At 50.3% G+C, this 22,334-nt stretch overlaps 1 protein-coding gene across 1 annotated transcript in view; it reads right to left on the reverse strand.

The window, feature by feature from the left end:
* Positions 1-22,334, reverse strand: part of PLEC (plectin) — a 225,016-nt gene that overhangs the window by 197,222 nt on the left and 5,460 nt on the right. The window contains exon 2 of the mRNA XM_018562625.1: positions 13,673-13,868. Within this exon, the coding sequence (XP_018418127.1) occupies positions 13,673-13,862 (190 nt within the window). The 5' untranslated portion in view covers positions 13,863-13,868. The remainder of the gene's footprint in view (positions 1-13,672; positions 13,869-22,334) is intronic.

Consider the following 22,334-nt stretch of genomic DNA (forward strand, 5'->3'; position numbering starts at 1 on the left):
CCTCCCCCCGCCTCTCCGGGAACACTTAGAAAGGATTTTCTGCTTTATAAATGTGAATCATCATAGAGACCGAAAACTGCTGAATGATCCGTATATACAGATGGAAGATCGGGGGCCGTTCTGTGTACTGAGGGAAGGTCAGGGCCCGGCTGTATATGGATGGAAGGTCGAGGTCAGGCTGTATACGGATGGAAGGTCAGGGCTGGTCTGTATGCAGACTGATCTTCCCCACTATACAGATTGACCCCCTGTATACAGACTGACCTTCCCCTGTATACAAACCAACCTTCCCCCTGTATACAGACCAACCTTCCCCCTGTATACAGACCAACCTTCCCGACAAGGGAAGGTCAGGGCCGGTCTGTGTACTGAGTGAAGGTCAGGGCCAGGCTGTATATGGATGGAAGGTCGAGGTCAGCCTGTATACAGATGGAAGGTCAGGGCTGGTCTGTGTATAGATGGAAGATCGGGGCCGGTCTGTGTACTGAGGGAAGGTCAGGGCCAGGCTGTATATGGATGCAAGGTCGAGGTCAGGCTGTATACGGATGGAAGGTCAGGGCTGGTCTGTATGCAGACTGATCTTCCCCACTATACAGATTGACCCCCTGTATACAGACCGACCTTCCCCTGTATACAAACCAACCTTCCCTTTGTATACAGACCGACCGTCCCCCTGTATAAAGACCAACCTTCCCGACAAGGGAAGGTCAGGGCCGGTCTGTGTACTGAGTGAAGGTCAGGGCCAGGCTGTATATGGATGGAAGGTCGAGGTCAGCCTGTATACAGATGGAAGGTCAGGGCTGGTCTGTGTATAGATGGAAGATCGGGGCCGGTCTGTGTACTGAGGGAAGGTCAGGGCCAGGCTGTATATGGATGCAAGGTCGAGGTCAGGCTGTATACGGATGGAAGGTCAGGGCTGGTCTGTATGCAGACTGATCTTCCCCACTATACAGATTGACCCCCTGTATACAGACCGACCTTCCCCTGTATACAAACCAACCTTCCCTTTGTATACAGACCGACCGTCCCCCTGTATAAAGACCAACCTTCCCGACAAGGGAAGGTCAGGGCCGGTCTGTGTACTGAGTGAAGGTCAGGGCCAGGGTGTATATGGATGGAAGGTCGAAGTCAGGCTGTATACAGATGGAAGGTCAGGGCTGGTCTGTGTATAGATGGAAGATTGGGGCCGGTCTGTATACAGACTGATCTTCCCCCCTATACAGATCGACCCCCTGTATACAAACCAAACTTCCCCCTGTATACAGACCTACCTTCTTGCTGTACACTGACCGGCCTTCCCCCTGTATAAAGACTAACCTTCCCGACAAGGGAAGGTCAGGGCCACTCTGTATATAGATGGAAGGTCAGGGCCAGGCTGAATATAGATGGAAGGTCAGGGCCAGGCTGGATATAGATGGAAGGTCAGGGCCAGGCTGGATATAGATGGAAGGTCAGGGCTGGTTTGTATACAGATGGAAGATCAGGAAAGGTCTGTATACAGAAGGAAGGTCAGTCTATATACAGAGGGAAGCTTGGCCTTTATACAGAGAGAAGGTTGGGGTGGTCTGTATACAGGAGGAAGGTTGGGTCGGTCTGTATACAGGGGGAAGGTTGGTCTGTATACAGCGGGAAGGTGTCGGTCTATATACAGCTGGAAGGCCGGTCTATATACAGGTGGAAGGCCGATCTGTATACAGGGGTAAGGCCGATCTGTATACAGGGGTAAGGCCAGTCTGTATCCAGAACATAAACATCACCGGCTGCACTCCTGGGATCTCTGGCCGTCATCACCTGCAGACCAATCTTCCCTCGATGGGAACATTTCTGAGATTGGAAACCTCTAGAGCCTGCTGCTGCTGCTGAAAATGAACCACTTTTCCCATAAAGCACCTTCCTGTATATTGCAGAGCCCTCTAATGGGGCCCCTCCGATCCCCCTCCGCACAGGAAGAAATCCGGCCAGTCACCTGATCCGGGGTCCCAGCTGTGACAACCCATAAAAGGTGACAATAAGAGCTGCCATGGAGGCCGCCACTGGAAATGCCCGGCTGCCATGGAGGCCGCCACTGGAAATGCCCGGCTGCCATGGAGGCCGCCACTGGAAATGCCCGGCTGCCATGGAGGCCGCCACTGGAAATGCCCGGCTGCCATGATGCTCCTCAGGATTCCCATGACTAATGCACCTTCAGTAGTTTACAAGATCAGAAAGTAGTGAATCCGGAGGCGGCCGGGCGATGGCGGCTCATCTGTGAACGTCGGACCGGCAGATCTCTCGCAGACAAGAAGTAGTCCTGTGCCAGCTTTCCTAGCACGGCTTAGCAGACCGGGCCCCACAGATGCGTCAGACTTCGCACGTTGCTCGTTCACGAGTCATCGCAAAATCTGACGGCATTTCACACAACCCCCCCCCTCCCCCACAACCTCTGCAGCAATGCTGGCGGCACTCATACGTCTATTTCCCAAAGACAACCTCTGGATATGACGCTGAGCACGTGCACACAACTCCTGTGCTGGACCATGGCGAGGCGAGTTCTGAGGGGAACCTGTCCTGTTACACCGCTGTATGGTCTTGGCCTCCGTGCTGCAGCTCAGTGTCAGGGTCTCGGCAATCTTCTTATAGCCGCGGCGGCCATCTTTATGTGGAGCAACAATTCTTTTTTTCAGATCCTCAGAGAGTTATTTGCCATGAGGTGCCATGTTGAACTTCCAGTGACCGGTATGAGAGAGTGAGAGCGAGAACACCAAATGTAACACACCTGAGACCTTGTGACACTAACGAGTCACATGACACCGGGGAGGGAAAATGGCTAATTGGGCCCAATTTGGACATTTTCACTTAGGGGTGTACTCACTTTTGTGGCCAGCGGTTTAGACATTAATGGCCGTGTGTTGAGTTATTTGGAGGAGACAGCAAATGTACACTGATACACACGCTGCACACTGATACACACGCTGCACACTGATACACACGCTGCACACTGATACACACGCTGCACACTGATACACACGCTGCACACTGATACACACGCTGCACACTGATACACACGCTGCACACTGATACACACGCTGCACACTGATACACACGCTGCACACTGATACACACGCTGCACACTGATACACACGCTGCACACTGATACACAAGCTGCACACTGATACACAAGCTGTACACTGATACACAAGCTGCACACTGATACACAAGCTGTACACTGATATACAAGCTGCACACTCACTACTCTACATTGTAGCAAAGTGTCATTTCTTCTGTGTCGTCACATGACATGATATCATCCAATAGTTACACACATGTGAGGGGTGTACTCGCTTCTGTCAGATACTGTATATAGCTCTGACATATACCTCAGCGCTGTACAGAGGATATCACATGTCAGCGCTGTTCCCACTGACCTCCTCACCTAGGGTCCCTGCACACTAACACCTCAGAGGGCCCGAGGGGCTCAGACCAGAAACAGGCGATATTTCGGATATTCGGGAGATTGGTTTCCCCTCCTATAACAACGTCTGATTTCTGACACAAACATTTCCTGCAACGGACGTTTCCGTGTTCTTAGGACGAGTCTGTCAGTGACGGATGATTACACACATACATGTGAAGAATGGCCTGAGATTGTTCCCCCTCCTCAACTCCATACACAGTACAATCTGATCCCACAATCTCTGTACAATCAGCTTCAGATTTACCAAAACTGTGTAATATGAGGAGCGACCCGATCTCTCCGATCACTTAGGCCCCGTTCACACTGAGCGATTTATCGCGCAGTAATTCCCGCGATATCGCTCTCCAATGCAAGGCAATGGGGCAAAGGGTCCTGCTGTCGCGAGTCGTGCGTCGCTACAGCAGGACCCTTTTTGGAGCGGATTTTGCCGCGATTCAATGCTTTTCAATGCAAGCATTTGCGCGATATCATGCAAAATGCAAATCGAGCGACAAACGAGTGATTTGCGAATCGCCAAGTGTGAATGGGGCCTTAGTATCGAGCCAGGCCGGCCCTTCTACTACATAGTTGTTGTGTTTGTATGTGTATATGTGTGTGTGTGTATGTATGTGTGTGTGTGTGTATGTGTGTTTGTATGTGTATATGTGTATGTGTGTATGTATGTATGTATGTATGTCTGTGTGTGTATATATGTGTGTATGCATGTGTGTATGCATGTGTGTGTATGTATGCATGTGTGTGTGTGTGTGTGTGTATGTGTGTGTGTGTATGCATGTGTGTGTGTGTATGTGTGTGTGTATGTATAATGACCGTGATAGGTGACCATCACAATGGGGACGGCCCCTGAAGAGCCAGTGTGGCCCCTGTCATCCTGACCATTCAGTATCTGCGATGACACACACGGGCAGATTATTGGATGAGAAACATTATCCGTGATGATTGTTACAATGTCCTGATAAGAATTCTCCTTCCCTGATATGTGTGCTGCGCTGTGATTGGACGCTGTGATTGGACGCAGTGGGTACCACAGACACTTTCCATGTCCCCCCCCCCGGATATGATCGATGTGTGGACTCCGCACCCCGGCGTTGTACTCCGCTCCGGTCACACAGCTGCTCCTCGCTTCCAGTAATGGCGCTATTTATATTTCATTCCCGCCGTCTGGCTCTCAGCACGCGGTGCCGGACGGCTGGGCCCGGATCCCCATCAGCCAAACCAGAACCAAATGTCACTTCCTGGCGGCCCCGTCCCAGCACATGTGACACCGGCCTGCGCCCCAAATCCTCCTCTCGGGGGGTCACCTCTACCCCACCGACATCACTTCCCATCGAGGGGACACAGAGAAACCTCAGATTTATAACACGCCAACATACTCCGTGGAGTTGTACAATGAATGGAAAACATGTGAAAGAGCGTCTCCTGTATACCGAGAGAGAGACTGCTATGTACTGACTGTATACAACTCCCGCTCCGGGGTCCTTCAATACTCTCCTGTACAGTACAGTCTCATATACACATAGCAGTCTCTTCTATACAGTACAGTCTCATATACCATAGCAGTCTCTTCTATACAGTACAGTCTCATATACACAGAGCAGTCTCCTGTACAGTACAGTCTCATATACACAGAGCAGTCTCATATACGTGTATACATGGCAGTATCTTCTATACAGTACAGTCTCATATATACGTGTATAAATAGCAGTCTCATACATATATATACATAGCAGTCTCCTATACAGTACAGTTTCATATACACAGCAGTCTCTTCTGTACAGTACAGTCTCCTCTATACACAGAGCAGTCACTTCTATACAGTACAGTCTCATACATACACAGCAGTCTCTTCTGTACAGTGCAGTCTCATATATACATTGCAGTCTCTTCTATACAGTACAGTCTCACATAAACAGTACAGTCTCATACATACACAGCAGTCTCATATACACAGAAGTCTCTTCTATACAGTACAGTCTCCTCTATACACAGCAGTCTCTTCTGTACAGTGCAGTCTCCTCTATACATAGCAGTCTCTTCTATACAGTACAGTCTCATACATACACAGCAGTCTCATATACACATAGCAGTCTCTTCTATACTGTACAGTCTCATACATACACAGCAGTCTCTTCTGTACAGTGCAGTCTCATATATACATAGCAGTCTCTTCTATACAGTACAGTCTCACATATACACAGCAGTCTCTTCTATACATAGCAGTCTCTCCTCTTCATGTGTGTCTCTGTACAGTACAGCCCCTGTGTCCTGCCCTCCTGTATTGATCTCCATATGACCCTTGCCCCGGAGAGCGAGCAGTGTCACTGTGCGGAGTGTCACCTGCCAGCCAGGTATGTCCCATGACAATGTATAGCTGCGTATTGGGGTATTGGGGAGCCTGTCCGCCCCCCCCCTTAGCGTACTTGGGGGGCCGTGACACCCCCCCCCCCCTTAACCCTTCAGTTCCAGGACAGGTGATGACACATGAAGAGATAATTGAAGGAAATTACCTTTATACTTCTCTCGGACGTCTTCGTACGCCTGGATGAAGTCCTTCTCCTCTGCGCCGGGGGGCAAGTGCGGCAAATTAAAGCTAGCCATGGCTCGTTCACCTGTCAGCGAGACTGCCGTCTGCCTCTGTCCTCTCCCCGTCACCCCGATATATCCGTGTCAGTCTCTCCTCTCCCCGTCACCCCAATATATCCGTGTCAGTCTCTCACCGTCACCCCAATATATCCGTGTCAGTCTCTCCCCGTCACCCCAATATATCCGTGTCAGTCTCTCCCCGTCACCCCAATATATCCGTGTCAGTCTCTCCCCGTCACCCCGATATATCCGTGTCAGTCTCTCTTCTCCCCAATATATCCGTGTCAGTCTCTCTCCTCCCCGATATATCCGTGTCAGTCTCTCTCCTCTCCCCGTCACCCCGATATATCCGTGTCAGTCTCTCCCCGTCACCTCAATATATCCATGTCAGTCTCTCCCCGTCACCCCAATATATCCGTGTCAGTCTCTCCTGGACTCTAGCTCTCTCTTCTCCGGGGATAGAACTCTCCCAGGAATATAGCAGTCTCTCTCTCTCTCTCTCTCTCCTCTGAAAGCTCTCGTCTGTCTCAAGATTTGCCCGTCTCTCTCTCTCTCTCTCTCTCTCCAGAAGTTGTGCCCTCCTCTCCGGCGCTCTCTCAGGCTAGGCAGTCTCTCCCCCTGGCCCCCTGTGTCTGTCTCTCTCTCATACACATACCCATGCTCGGTCAGATCCCAAAAAGCCAGGCAGAGCCAAACCCACAGCGGGGTCACTCCTCAGGGCCGACCTCTTAAAGTGACAAGAGAACAGCAGCTGCTGCAACCTCGCACACAGAGCCGCGGGGCCGGCCCAGCACACACCAGCCTGTGCACAGTGCTGCACGCCGACACCTCCGCACGCCCAATTCCAGCCACAGTTTCGTGCACGCCGCGCACAACTCTCAGCAATTTACAAAACATTTCCCAGCAGCGCCTCGGCTGCAAGTGGAGAACTCCCGGCCGTGTCTGCCGGGCCCGAGCAAACTTTATTTAAAGCAAATTCTAGAACATTTTAGATGCGGCTTGCAGGAACGCGAGCGTGCGTTACTTGCGTTGGCGCGACGCGCTGCCATTCAGAAAAAAAAAAGCCAATGGACGTGCGATGCGGTGTGCTGCCAGGTCCAGTTTCTTTGTTGCCAGCGCATTCATCTCAACCGTCTGCCTGACGCAGCGCACGTTCATGCGCAAAGAAGGCGCCCTAATGCGACGCACCCCAGCGCTTTAACACGTGCAAACGCGAAGAGAAGACGGGCGTTTGCCCAGCCGCGTTTGGGGTGCCGTTAACGTAACGGCGCAGCTAGTGCGTTTTGCATTTTTTTACGTGTTTCACAAACGCGGGTCAAAGTGCGCAATCGTCACATATACGCAAAACGCACAGGGGAGAATGTGTTCCTATTGTAACGCGCTTTATAATGTGCGTCGGTGCGCGTCAACGTGCGTCCGCAGAGGAGTGAGCCCGCTCTGACCAATGATAGTATTCCATGTTCACAATGGTACGCGTCTCTGCAGAATGCGCGGTTTATGTTTCGCGTTATGTACATTAATGTCGGCGGTTGTTACAGAGAGAGGAAGAGGGAGCCAGGAAACGTCTGCAGCCACTTATGGAGAACCGTCACATGTAACACGCACCATATGTACGTGTATACCTGCTGTGTGTGTATATAACGTGTATGCTCTCTCTGTATACTTCATGTACGCTATGTGTGTATATATAATGTGTACAGTCTGTGTATTTATACCTTGTGTACGCTCTGTGTGTGTGTGTACACTGTGTATGCTGTGTGTGTGTACATTGTGTATGCTCTGTGTGTATGTACATTGTGTATGCTCTGTGTGTGTACATTGTGTATGCTCTGTGTGTATGTACACTGTGTATGCTCTGTGTGTATATGACATGTGTATGCTCTGTGTGTATATACATTGTGTATGCTCTGTGTGTATGTACATTGTGTATGCTCTGTGTGTGTACATTGTGTATGCTCTGTGTGTATGTACATTGTGTATGCTCTTTGTGTATGTACACTGTGTGTATATGACATGTGTATGCTCTGTGTGTACATTGTGTATGCTCTGTATGTGTATGCTGTGTGTGTATATGACATGTGTATGCTGTGTGTGTGTATGCTCTGTATGTCTATGCTCTGTGTGTATGACATGCGTATGTTCTGTGTGTATGTACATTGTGTATGCTCTGTGTGTATGTACACTGTGTATGCTCTGTGTGTATATGACATGTGTATGCTCTGTGTGTATATACATTGTGTATGCTCTGTGTGTATGTACATTGTGTATGCTCTTTGTGTATGTACACTGTGTGTATATGACATGTGTATGCTCTGTGTGTACATTGTGTATGCTCTGTATGTGTATGCTGTGTGTGTATATGACATGTGTATGCTGTGTGTGTGTATGCTCTGTATGTCTATGCTCTGTGTGTATGACATGCGTATGTTCTGTGTGTATGTACACTGTGTATGCTCTGTGTGTATGTACACTGTGTATACTCTGTATGTGTATATGGCATGTGTATGCTCTGTGTGTGTGTACACCATATGTAGTATCTTCTCCTCAGGATCACACCTGATATTCGGGTTATCCCCGCGCTGTGTGCAGCTTTCAGCAAGCGTGTGCCTGGTGTCTCAGGGCTCGTCTGTACGGATGAGCGGTCAGAGCACACGGGGCCCCTTGGGGCCCCCAGACTGGTCTGTCCGGATGTACAAATACATTTCATTCCTTCCACCAAGTGACAGAATCTTCAACATACACGACACCCGGCCCGTCTACTACCAGAGCGGACCCTCCCGGCAATGGCGGGACCCATTGCCCCGAACATGCGGAGAGATCGCCTAACCACAGAGAGAAATATATTTAGATGGAATATGATTGGATGAAAGTTTCTGTGGGCGGAGTTACAGTTTCCACTTTGTCACTTGTATATCTTAGAATGACAACTGACCAAGATGGGATTTCCCACCACTCTGGAGAGGATTCCTCTCACTTCCTGTTGTGTCACCAGGACAGGAAGTCATGTGAAATCTCCCTCCACTGAAACTGAAATGAAGTGTTACATTGTACTTACGCGGTGGATTCCCTGACACACTACGGCAATGACCGCACCGGATGCCATATAGGGGGTTCTCTGACCCCCCCTCCTCCCTCCCACGTCCCCCGGGGCCCCGAGTGTGGGAAGATTCTATACCACCTTGGCTTTGGGGGCCCATTAGATACCACCTTGGCTTTGGGGGCCCATTAGATACCACCTTGCTTTGGAGGCCCATTAGACCCCCACCATGGCTTGGGGGGCCCATTAGATACCACATACTGCTTGACCCCCCCCCAGACAGGGAGAACTGAGAACATGCTGGGCAATCTATTCTCATAACTCAGGTGTGTTAACCTTTTCAGTGCCCAACCTACACCGAAAAATATTTAAATCAGTCACATGATGCGCTGGATCAAGTAGAGCCGCCCAATCAGAAAGCAGGCCGACTGCGCTGGGTGCGGGACCCTGCGGGCGCTTTTGCCTGGTACAGAGCACTCCTCCTCTGATGTCTCCTGCAGTCCGCGGTGAACCCGATCTATACCGGCGGTGACCGCAGAGATTCCTATGGATACATTGTATCCTTCCGCAGGGTCATGTGACCGGAGAGGGCGAATGATCCCCGCTTGTATGGAGTGAACCCGTCCCAATGCTGCCATCTGCTGGACACTGCGGGAAGAGCGCGCCACCGCCAGACATTCCTTCACATGGTGCGTGTGATCTTCACAGCTGTTTTCACCCGACTTTCCCCCAGGATTCACCCTTTTCCCACTAGAAAATGTGTACATCTTGGGTGAAAGTTGCGTGAATCTGGTGTAACGTTTAAAAACAGCCCCGTAGATGGAATAAAATGACGGATCCCGGGAGGGGGAGACGTCACGGCGATATTCCGGACGTTCTCCGGGATCGCGCCACTCAAACGTCCTTTTCATTATCGGCGGAACTCCGGAGTGATGATGATGAACAGACGTCCGGAATGGCGGGGACGTGATCCTCTCCCGGAGATACGGCGTACGCTCCTCTGACCTCCCATCACACAGAATGGGGGGGACGAGGGGAGATTGGAGGGGGAGTTCATCTTTAAAGAGAACCTGTCATGTCCTGATTAGCGGTAGGGATCTATAGGGGCAGGGATGAGCGGATATTATGGGGCTGATGTATAAACCTTTCACTCAGCATAAAGCTCGGAGAATGCCGTTCACACTGCTTAACCACCAGTAGATGGCGCCGAGGAGCACGGGAAATTCCTATTCATTCATTTGTTACATATCTACCTGCTGTGATTGGACAATGCTGAACTCATCCCAGCCTGTGATTGGACAATGCTGAACTCCTCCCGGCCTGTGATTGGATAATGCTGAACTGCTCCCAGCCTGTGATTGGACAATGCTGAACTCCAGGCCTGTGATTGGACAATGCTGAACTGCTGCCAGCCTGTGATTGGACAATGCTGAACTGCTCCCGGCCTGTGATTGGGCAATGCTGAACTGCTCCCAGCCTGTGATTGGGCAATGCCGAACTCCAGGCCTGTGATTGGACAATGCTGAACTCCCCCCGGCCTGTGATTGGACGATGGAGGAGAAGCAGACACTGGTGACTTATCTCTCTCCCCTCCTGTATGTCTGCTGATAAGTGCATAACCATAGAGCTCTGATTGGCTCCCAGCGTTGCCCCTCCCTCCCTGCCGCTGGGATACCCAGAAGCTAATAGAAGCACACATTCAGGTAGCTCTATGTGAGAATTCAGTCCTCAGACACACAACTTGTGCTCTGGGAACATTGCCGGGGATGCCATATTCCACCATCAGGCTGTCTGTAAGAGGCAGCGAGCCATACACAGGAGCAGGGGGATCATCAGAGGAACAGCAATAAATCAATGCACAGACACAGCACATACATATCTGACCGATATCGCTATAACCGACCACCTCTGAGCCAATCAGAATCCAGAACATGAAAACCAAACATCTGCCAGCATGCTGGTGACAATCCGCCATCTTCCTGCCCCACCCCCCGTCTGGCATCACCCTACAGAACTAAAACCCCCGCACACCGTCCCAATGTGTCAGCCACTAGAATCCGTCACATGATACACAGAGCAGGCCGACGAATCACCGATCAGAAGAGGAAACCAGCAACACATCAATATTCACCATCAATCAGACAAAACGAATCAATCGCCGATCAATCAATAGCATAAACACCATAATAATCACATTACAATGTATGGAGCAGAGAAAACCTATATCTGACCTCCGGCCTCCCTTCAGTCTTCTATCTGACCTCCGGCCTCCCTTCAGTTTTCTATCTGACCTCCGTCCTTCCCTTCAGTCTTCTATCTGACCTCCGGCCTTCCCTTCAGTCTACTAGCTGACCTCCACCCTCCCTTCAGTCTTCTATCTGACCTCCGGCCTTCCCTTCAGTCTTCTATCTGACCTCCGTCTTTCCCTTCAGTCTTCTATCTGACCTCCGTCCTTCCCTTCAGTCTTCTATCTGACCTCCGTCCTTCCCTTCAGTCTTCTATCTGACCTCCGTCCTTCCCTTCAGTCTTCTATCTGACCTCCGTCCTTCCCTTCAGTCTTCTATCTGACCTCCGTCCTTCCCTTCAGTCTTCTATCTGACCTCCGTCCTTCCCTTCAGTCTTCTATCTGACCTCCGTCCTTCCCTTCAGTCTTCTATCTGACCTCCGTCCTTCCCTTCAGTCTTCTATCTGACCTCCGTCCTTCCCTTCAGTCTTCTATCTGACCTCCGTCCTTCCCTTCAGTCTTCTATCTGACCTCCGTCCTTCCCTTCAGTCTTCTATCTGACCTCCGTCCTTCCCTTCAGTCTTCTATCTGACCTCCGTCCTTCCCTTCAGTCTTCTATCTGACCTCCGTCCTTCCCTTCAGTCTTCTATCTGACCTCCGTCCTTCCCTTCAGTCTTCTATCTGACCTCCGTCCTTCCCTTCAGTCTTCTATCTGACCTCCGTCCTTCCCTTCAGTCTTCTATCTGACCTCCGTCCTTCCCTTCAGTCTTCTATCTGACCTCCGTCCTTCCCTTCAGTCTTCTATCTGACCTCCGTCCTTCCCTTCAGTCTTCTATCTGACCTCCGTCCTTCCCTTCAGTCTTCTATCTGACCTCCGTCCTTCCCTTCAGTCTTCTATCTGACCTCCGTCCTTCCCTTCAGTCTTCTATCTGACCTCCGTCCTTCCCTTCAGTCTTCTATCTGACCTCCGTCCTTCCCTTCAGTCTTCTATCTGACCTCCGTCCTTCCCTTCAGTCTTCTATCTGACCTCCGTCCTTCCCTTCAGTCTTCTATCTGACCTCCGTCCTTCCCTTCAGTCTTCTATCTGACCTCCGTCCTTCCCTTCAGTCTTCTATCTGACCTCCGTCCTTCCCTTCAGTCTTCTATCTGACCTCCGTCCTTCCCTTCAGTCTTCTATCTGACCTCCGTCCTTCCCTTCAGTCTTCTATCTGACCTCCGTCCTTCCCTTCAGTCTTCTATCTGACCTCCGTCCTTCCCTTCAGTCTTCTATCTGACCTCCGTCCTTCCCTTCAGTCTTCTATCTGACCTCCGTCCTTCCCTTCAGTCTTCTATCTGACCTCCGTCCTTCCCTTCAGTCTTCTATCTGACCTCCGTCCTTCCCTTCAGTCTTCTATCTGACCTCCGTCCTTCCCTTCAGTCTTCTATCTGACCTCCGTCCTTCCCTTCAGTCTTCTATCTGACCTCCGTCCTTCCCTTCAGTCTTCTATCTGACCTCCGTCCTTCCCTTCAGTCTTCTATCTGACCTCCGTCCTTCCCTTCAGTCTTCTATCTGACCTCCGTCCTTCCCTTCAGTCTTCTATCTGACCTCCGTCCTTCCCTTCAGTCTTCTATCTGACCTCCGTCCTTCCCTTCAGTCTTCTATCTGACCTCCGTCCTTCCCTTCAGTCTTCTATCTGACCTCCGTCCTTCCCTTCAGTCTTCTATCTGACCTCCGTCCTTCCCTTCAGTCTTCTATCTGACCTCCGTCCTTCCCTTCAGTCTTCTATCTGACCTCCGTCCTTCCCTTCAGTCTTCTATCTGACCTCCGTCCTTCCCTTCAGTCTTCTATCTGACCTCCGTCCTTCCCTTCAGTCTTCTATCTGACCTCCGTCCTTCCCTTCAGTCTTCTATCTGACCTCCGTCCTTCCCTTCAGTCTTCTATCTGACCTCCGTCCTTCCCTTCAGTCTTCTATCTGACCTCCGTCCTTCCCTTCAGTCTTCTATCTGACCTCCGTCCTTCCCTTCAGTCTTCTATCTGACCTCCGTCCTTCCCTTCAGTCTTCTATCTGACCTCCGTCCTTCCCTTCAGTCTTCTATCTGACCTCCGTCCTTCCCTTCAGTCTTCTATCTGACCTCCGTCCTTCCCTTCAGTCTTCTATCTGACCTCTGGCCTCCCTTCAGTCTTGCACAGTTGTGAGCGCCTCACAATGTGCATTAGAAGCTGCAGAGAGTCACACTGAGCCCGCCTCATTTCCTGGCTGGAGGACGTCCAGCATCATCTAGCTCTTTCCTCCTCAGCCTGACCATCCCTGGCCCGCCCGGAGTTCAGATTAAGGTGATCATATAAACGCACGCAATGATTTGAAGTGACCATTCATATAAAATGCGTTCTGACCTGCGATCCGAATAACCGCTCTCTCTGCCGCGTCCAGCACGGTGCCGCTACCGGAGGTGGAGGAAGACCTCTTGACCCGCTGGTTCTTGGAAAGGTTCCAGGGCAGCGTGTCCCCGGGGGTGGGCGATCCACTGCTGGCGCTGGAACTGTCCTCTGCCATCCTGGACCGCTCCTTCCTGTCCAGGGACATCACCTCCTGCAGGGAGACAAGTCCTGTCAGTGTCATGTCTGGGTGGTATGTAGAAGTGATCACATGTGTGTCCCTGTCAGCGTTCCCTCCGTGTGTCCTGCGTTCCCTCCGTGTGTCCTGCGTTCCCTCCATGTTCCCTGCGTTCCCTCCGTGTGTCCTGCGTTCCCTCCGTGTTCCCTCAGTGTTGACTGCGTTCCTCAGTGTTCCCTGCGTTCCCTCAGTGTTCCCTGCGTTCCCTCACTGTCCCCTCAGTGTGTCCTGCGTTCCCTCAGTGTTCCCTGCGTTCCCTCAGTGTGTCCTGCGTTCCTTCCGTGTTCCCTGCGTTCCCTCCGTGTTCCCTCAGTGTTCCCTGTGTTCACTCACTTTTTCCTGTGTTCCCTCCATGTTACCTGCGTTCCCTCAGTGTTCCCTGCGTTCCCTCACTGTTCCCAATGTGACTTTCTACAAAGTTACAATGTACAGCCTGAGAGATCACTGGGGGAGGGGAGACTGAGGAAATGCTTCCTCCTGCCCGCAGCAGACTGATCACTCCCTGGTTCTTTCACCACACCAACGCCCGATATTTCCGTAACATGCGCCGAGCTGTGTTACAAAGACGGCACCCCAATGCGCCGGGAGGTGCATTGGGGTGCCATTCATATAAATGGTGATGCAACTCAGCGAGCACGCGGTACCGCACGCTAGGTGCGCACTGCAACCACACAATACCGTGCATTTAGAACAACGCTGCGGTGTGAAGGGCCCTAAAGGACATGGCTCCGGCTGATATGTGGCCCCAAAACACAATGAAATACCCATTTAAAAAAAAAATATATATAAAAGATGAGGTTACAACGAGTAAATAGATACCCAACATGCCCGGGTTAAAAATTGCGTGCGTCCGTGGAACCGCGACAAAATTCAGTACCCCAAAAAAGTCCATAGACGACGCTTTAAAAGCCCCCACAGGTCATCAGTTTAGAGATACGCAAAAATCACTCCGGCGTGCGCGGCGATACCCAACATGTGTAGCGCGATCGTCGTTTTCATATGTAGGCGCACCAAACGCGTGTTTACGCGAAGACACGTATGCTCACGGGGGACTTAAAAACATTTTTACATTATTTTTACATTTATTTTATGTAATATTAGTTTAATTAAATTTTTATATTAATATTAATTTAAAAAACTGTTTTGTTTTTTTTAACTTTACTTTAATTGCTATACAAGCTCCCCATGTGATAGCAGATTGGTGGTGACAGGTTCTCTTTAAGGTGATGCTGGGGGTCCAAAAGACCCCTAGTGTCACCTTTACACTCCAAATAAACTATTCAAGCTCAGATCACAGGCTTCAGGAGCCGAGCAATGACAGCTCAGGGACCGGAAGTGATGCAATACGCGTCCCATAGTACAGGGAGGGGATCAGTGAATGGAGGTTCGCTGATCTCCTCCCAAGCTTACCCCCAACACCAGAGAAGCCGGTCCCAGGCCCGTAGAAGGGGCAACAGAGCCCGGAAAACACAGCGGGGGTGTCGGGTGGCTGGGCCCGTTTAACGACCCGTAGAAGCGATCTGGCGGGAGCTGAGCCACCAGAATCGCTTCTACTGTAAAGCGGACAGTCGGCTTTACAAGTTTAAACAGAGTCCCGGCGTCTTTGTCTGTTTAAACGTACGCTGTACTTCGCTGGTCATGAAGGGGTCATTCTGATTGCTAGCTCTATGGGCAAGCAACCCCTTTTGTTGCCTCCTTCTTTTTGAAAGAAAGAAAAGCTAAGTGCAAGAACAGTGTGCATCTAAATCACCTCACAATAAATCCCTCACATTCACCGCAACCCCATAGTCTCAAAGATAAAATAAAAGTTAGGCGTATACCAGTTAGGCCTGTTTTTCCTGCTAACTGTGATATAACGCCCCGCAGTGGATTGCCTCGGTGTGAACAATCAAATACACAGAAAAGGAAAACAGGAAAAAGTACAAGTGGGGGATTTACTGAGGGCCCAATCACACCAGAGTGTTGCATTAGTCACACACTATTGTGCGTTTAGCTATTGCATGCGCTAGATGCATTGCATTGCCATTCAGTTGAACAGCAAACCAGAGCACCGTCTGGCAGGCAGTGTGAGACCTGCTATGCCTGCAAAAAAAGGAAAATATTGCACCTCATGTGGACCGGCTGCGTCCGGAAAAATAACACGCAAAGTAGGACAAATGCAGCCATCTGCACCAATCCATTGAAGTCAATGCGAATCTGCTGAACTGCATTCCAAACGCGGGAAAACGACGGCCATGTACACAAGCGTTTAAACTATATGAAATATGCCGGCGTGCTGGTGAGGAATATTGTTTGCAGTGCCTTGGAGCCGTCCATGGTGTCATTTCAGCAGCAGAGGCTGCAGACTAAGAATCATCTACTGAGACCGTCCTGACACCAAATAACTCCAAATACCGGCAGCCGGCGGGTCACTCCGCGTTATCACTCCGTACACATTTCACTCCGTTCATTGTATAAAATCCCCAATACTGCCCAATAAACGCACACACAGCCCTGTACGGGGGGTATGCATACACACAGACCAATACCACCCCCATGCATACACACAGCACACCCCTGCACACACACAGCCCCGTACCCCCCTGCACACATACAGCCTAGTACCCCCCCTGCACACACACAGCCCAGTCCCCCCCTGCACACACAGCCCAGTACCTCCCTGCACACACACAGCCCAGTCCCCCCCTGCACACACAGCCCAGTACCTCCCTGCACACACACAGCCCAGTCCCCCCCTGCACACACAGCCCAGTACCTCCCTGCACACACACAGCCCAGTCCCCCCCTGCACACACAGCCCAGTACCTCCCTGCACACACACAGCCCAGTCCCCCCCTGCACACACAGCCCAGTACCTCCCTGCACACACACAGCCCAGTCCCCCCCTGCACACACAGCCCAGTACCTCCCTGCACACACACAGCCCAGTCCCCCCCTGCACACACAGCCCAGTACCTCCCTGCACACACACAGCCCAGTCCCCCCCTGCACACACAGCCCAGTACCTCCCTGCACACACACAGCCCAGTCCCCCCCTGCACACACAGCCCAGTACCTCCCTGCACACACACAGCCCAGTCCCCCCCTGCACACACAGCCCAGTACCTCCCTGCACACACACAGCCCAGTCCCCCCCTGCACACACAGCCCAGTACCTCCCTGCACACACACAGCCCAGTCCCCCCCTGCACACACAGCCCAGTACCTCCCTGCACACACACAGCCCAGTCCCCCCCTGCACACACAGCCCAGTACCTCCCTGCACACACACAGCCCAGTCCCCCCCTGCACACACAGCCCAGTACCTCCCTGCACACACACAGCCCAGTCCCCCCCTGCACACACAGCCCAGTACCTCCCTGCACACACACAGCCCAGTCCCCCCCTGCACACACAGCCCAGTACCTCCCTGCACACACACAGCCCAGTCCCCCCCTGCACACACAGCCCAGTACCTCCCTGCACACACACAGCCCAGTCCCCCCCTGCACACACAGCCCAGTACCTCCCTGCACACACACAGCCCAGTCCCCCCCTGCACACACAGCCCAGTACCTCCCTGCACACACACAGCCCAGTCCCCCCCTGCACACACAGCCCAGTACCTCCCTGCACACACACAGCCCAGTCCCCCCCTGCACACACAGCCCAGTACCTCCCTGCACACACACAGCCCAGTCCCCCCCTGCACACACAGCCCAGTACCTCCCTGCACACACACAGCCCAGTACCTCCCTGCACACACACAGCCCCATACCCCCCTGCATACACACACAGCCCCATACCCCCCTGCATACACACACAGCCCTGCACACACAGCTCAGTACCCCTCTGCACACAGTACACACATAGCCCCTTACCCCCCTGCACACCTCTGTTGGTGTCACGTGTCCCACTTCCTGTCACCAACGCATTAGTCACTCACTTCCTCCTAACTGTCCTGTGTGGCCGTGCCCGCCGCTATCAATCCCCAGCCAGGAATTATCGTTCACGTCACATATGGAGGACTGAAGGCCGCAGATCTGATACCAACGCGACCAGTATAAAAAAGCTCAACCCGGACATGAACCTTCCCAAATCTTCTCCTGTCCAGACTGACTTTCCCATGTACACGGCCAAACCTAATAAGTGACTGTTTATTATTTATCATCAGCCGAGGTCGGCAGCCATGTTTACTATGTGTCAGTACATAGGCATCAGACATCCGGTGTGACAAATGTAGCCGTATAGTATATTGCCAATTATAATAGTTCATACTGCATTTCTGGCAGGATCGACAGTTATCGTCTGAGAAAAGAAAACAAATGCAGCCGTCACATCTGAGGACCATAATGCAATGCATGACCTTTGAACTTTGGCCACAGACTTAGAAGGGCCAATAATGGGAGTGTTGTAAAGCCTCCTCACTCTTTGTCTCTAGTAGAATCAGGGCTAGCCTTGCTCATTAAATTGGCCTGCTGGACAATTTTACACCGCTGTATCCTCTACACTATCTTAATTCTTGTATTTAAGCCTCAGCCTGTATTCTTTGCCTCTGGTAAATTTAGGCCTAGCCTTGCTCATTAAATTATCCTGCTGGCCAAATTTTCACTGCTAGACTATAAACTTCAGTACAAATGAGTAAACTAAACGTGAGATTGTAGTCCATCCCAGGAGTGAGCTTCGAGAGCTGACTACTTTAAAACACACAGGGGGACCACGGGGAACACAAGTAGCCCCCCTCCAGAAGGAAGGAAAGAATCGGCACAAATTCAGAGATGATTGGAGATCTACAGCCGAGTGATACACAAATAAGAGACATTGTAGTTCAGAGTTAAGCTTCTTGAATGGATTTTTAAGATTTACCTCCTGAGTTTAGTGTTACTTTAATTCCTGTAGTAAAGCCCCAGCCCAGGCTCTTGTAATTAAACTCCAGCCCTGGCTCTTGTAGTAAAGCCCCAGCCCAGGCTCTTGTAGTAAAGCCCCAGCCCAGGCTCTTGTAGTAAAGCCCCAGCCCAGGCTCTTGTAGTAAAGCCCCAGCCCAGGCTCTTTGTCTCTAGTAAGTTTAGGCCTAGCCTTGCTCATGAAATTGTCCTGCTGCTGGCCAGTTTTACACTGCAGTTAGGGTTGCCACCTTTTCTTCCAGTGAAACCCGAACACTGTAGCGACGCACGGAAATGTTTTGGGGAGAATGAGTCGCAGCTTATTCATATGTAAATAGCGCCACCCATTCATATGTAAATAACAGTCAAGACTATTTTCAGTGGGGGGGTCAGTAGCCCCTACCTTAATTGTGGTTGCCCCTGTCTGCCTGGCATCTTGTGTCCGGGTTTCTGCTGCCTTGAAACCCGGGCACAGCATCCAAAACCCGGACTGTCCGGGTGAATTCTGCACAGGTGGCAACCCTAACTGCAGTGTCATCTGTGGGCTCTTAATTCTTGTAATAAAACACTTTCCTGCACTCTTCGGCTTTAGTACATTTTGGCCAATTCTCCCTTATTAACTGGCCAATTTACCACTGCTGCTATAAGAGTAGAGCCTGTTATAGTCACAAGAGGGGGGCCAACTCCATCTTAATTTGCAAGGTTTTGGAATGGGATGTCCAACAAGCTCCTATAGGTTTGATGGTCAGGTGTCCACAAAGATTTGCCCATATAGTATACATCCAGTCCATGCATACATCCAGGACATACATACAGTCCATGCATACATCCAGGACATACATACATCCAGGACATACATACAGTCCATGCATACATACAGTCCATGCATACATCCAGGACATACATACAGTCCATGCATACATCCAGGACATACATACAGTCCATGCATACATCCAGGACATACATACATACATACATTATCTTGTAGTAAAGCCCCAGCCCATGCTCTTTGTCTCTAGTACGTTTAGGCCTAGCCTTGCGCATTAAATTGCTCTGCTGTAGGCCAATTTTATACTGCAGTGTCATCTGTGGACTCCTCATTTTTGTAATAAAACAATTTCCTGCACTATTTGGCTTTAGTACATTTTGGCCAATAAATACATGCAGTCCCTACATACATACATGCAGGCCATACATACATACATCCAGGCCATACATGCATCCAATCCATACATACATGCATCCAGTCCATACATACATACATACATGCATCCAGTCCATACATACATACATACATGCATCCAGTCCATACATACATACATCCAATCCATACATACATACATCCAGTACATACATACATACAATCCATACATGCATCCAAACCTGTCACCAACGCATTAGTCACTCACTTCCTCCTAACTGTCCTGTGTGGCCGTGCCCGCCGCTATCAATCCCCAGCCAGGAATTATCGTTCACGTCACATATGGAGGACTGAAGGCCGCAGATCTGATACCAACGCGACCAGTATAAAAAAGCTCAACCCGGACATGAACCTTCCCAAATCTTCTCCTGTCCAGACTGACTTTCCCATGTACACGGCCAAACCTAATAAGTGACTGTTTATTATTTATCATCAGCCGAGGTCGGCAGCCATGTTTACTATGTGTCAGTACATAGGCATCAGACATCCGGTGTGACAAATGTAGCCGTATAGTATATTGCCAATTATAATAGTTCATACTGCATTTCTGGCAGGATCGACAGTTATCGTCTGAGAAAAGAAAACAAATGCAGCCGTCACATCTGAGGACCATAATGCAATGCATGACCTTTGAACTTTGGCCACAGACTTAGAAGGGCCAATAATGGGAGTGTTGTAAAGCCTCCTCACTCTTTGTCTCTAGTAGAATCAGGGCTAGCCTTGCTCATTAAATTGGCCTGCTGGACAATTTTACACCGCTGTATCCTCTACACTATCTTAATTCTTGTATTTAAGCCTCAGCCTGTATTCTTTGCCTCTGGTAAATTTAGGCCTAGCCTTGCTCATTAAATTATCCTGCTGGCCAAATTTTCACTGCTAGACTATAAACTTCAGTACAAATGAGTAAACTAAACGTGAGATTGTAGTCCATCCCAGGAGTGAGCTTCGAGAGCTGACTACTTTAAAACACACAGGGGGACCACGGGGAACACAAGTAGCCCCCCTCCAGAAGGAAGGAAAGAATCGGCACAAATTCAGAGATGATTGGAGATCTACAGCCGAGTGATACACAAATAAGAGACATTGTAGTTCAGAGTTAAGCTTCTTGAATGGATTTTTAAGATTTACCTCCTGAGTTTAGTGTTACTTTAATTCCTGTAGTAAAGCCCCAGCCCAGGCTCTTGTAGTAAAGCCCCAGCCCAGGCTCTTGTAGTAAAGCCCCAGCCCAGGCTCTTGTAGTAAAGCCCCAGCCCAGGCTCTTGTAGTAAAGCCCCAGCCCAGGCTCTTGTAGTAAAGCCCCAGCCCAGGCTCTTTGTCTCTAGTAAGTTTAGGCCTAGCCTTGCTCATGAAATTGTCCTGCTGCTGGCCAGTTTTACACTGCAGTTAGGGTTGCCACCTTTTCTTCCAGTGAAACCCGAACACTGTAGCGACGCACGGAAATGTTTTGGGGAGAATGAGTCGCAGCTTATTCATATGTAAATAGCGCCACCCATTCATATGTAAATAACAGTCAAGACTATTTTCAGTGGGGGGGTCAGTAGCCCCTACCTTAATTGTGGTTGCCCCTGTCTGCCTGGCATCTTGTGTCCGGGTTTCTGCTGCCTTGAAACCCGGGCACAGCATCCAAAACCCGGACTGTCCGGGTGAATTCTGCACAGGTGGCAACCCTAACTGCAGTGTCATCTGTGGGCTCTTAATTCTTGTAATAAAACACTTTCCTGCACTCTTCGGCTTTAGTACATTTTGGCCAATTCTCCCTTATTAACTGGCCAATTTACCACTGCTGCTATAAGAGTAGAGCCTGTTATAGTCACAAGAGGGGGGCCAACTCCATCTTAATTTGCAAGGTTTTGGAATGGGATGTCCAACAAGCTCCTATAGGTTTGATGGTCAGGTGTCCACAAAGATTTGCCCATATAGTATACATCCAGTCCATGCATACATCCAGGACATACATACAGTCCATGCATACATCCAGGACATACATACATCCAGGACATACATACAGTCCATGCATACATACAGTCCATGCATACATCCAGGACATACATACAGTCCATGCATACATCCAGGACATACATACAGTCCATGCATACATCCAGGACATACATACATACATACATTATCTTGTAGTAAAGCCCCAGCCCATGCTCTTTGTCTCTAGTACGTTTAGGCCTAGCCTTGCGCATTAAATTGCTCTGCTGTAGGCCAATTTTATACTGCAGTGTCATCTGTGGACTCCTCATTTTTGTAATAAAACAATTTCCTGCACTATTTGGCTTTAGTACATTTTGGCCAATAAATACATGCAGTCCCTACATACATACATGCAGGCCATACATACATACATCCAGGCCATACATGCATCCAATCCATACA

The sequence above is a fragment of the Nanorana parkeri genome, unplaced genomic scaffold (assembly GCF_000935625.1).
Source record: "Nanorana parkeri isolate BGI_ZX_2015 unplaced genomic scaffold, ASM93562v1 scaffold588, whole genome shotgun sequence".
NCBI classification, from domain to species: Eukaryota; Metazoa; Chordata; class Amphibia; order Anura; family Dicroglossidae; genus Nanorana; species Nanorana parkeri.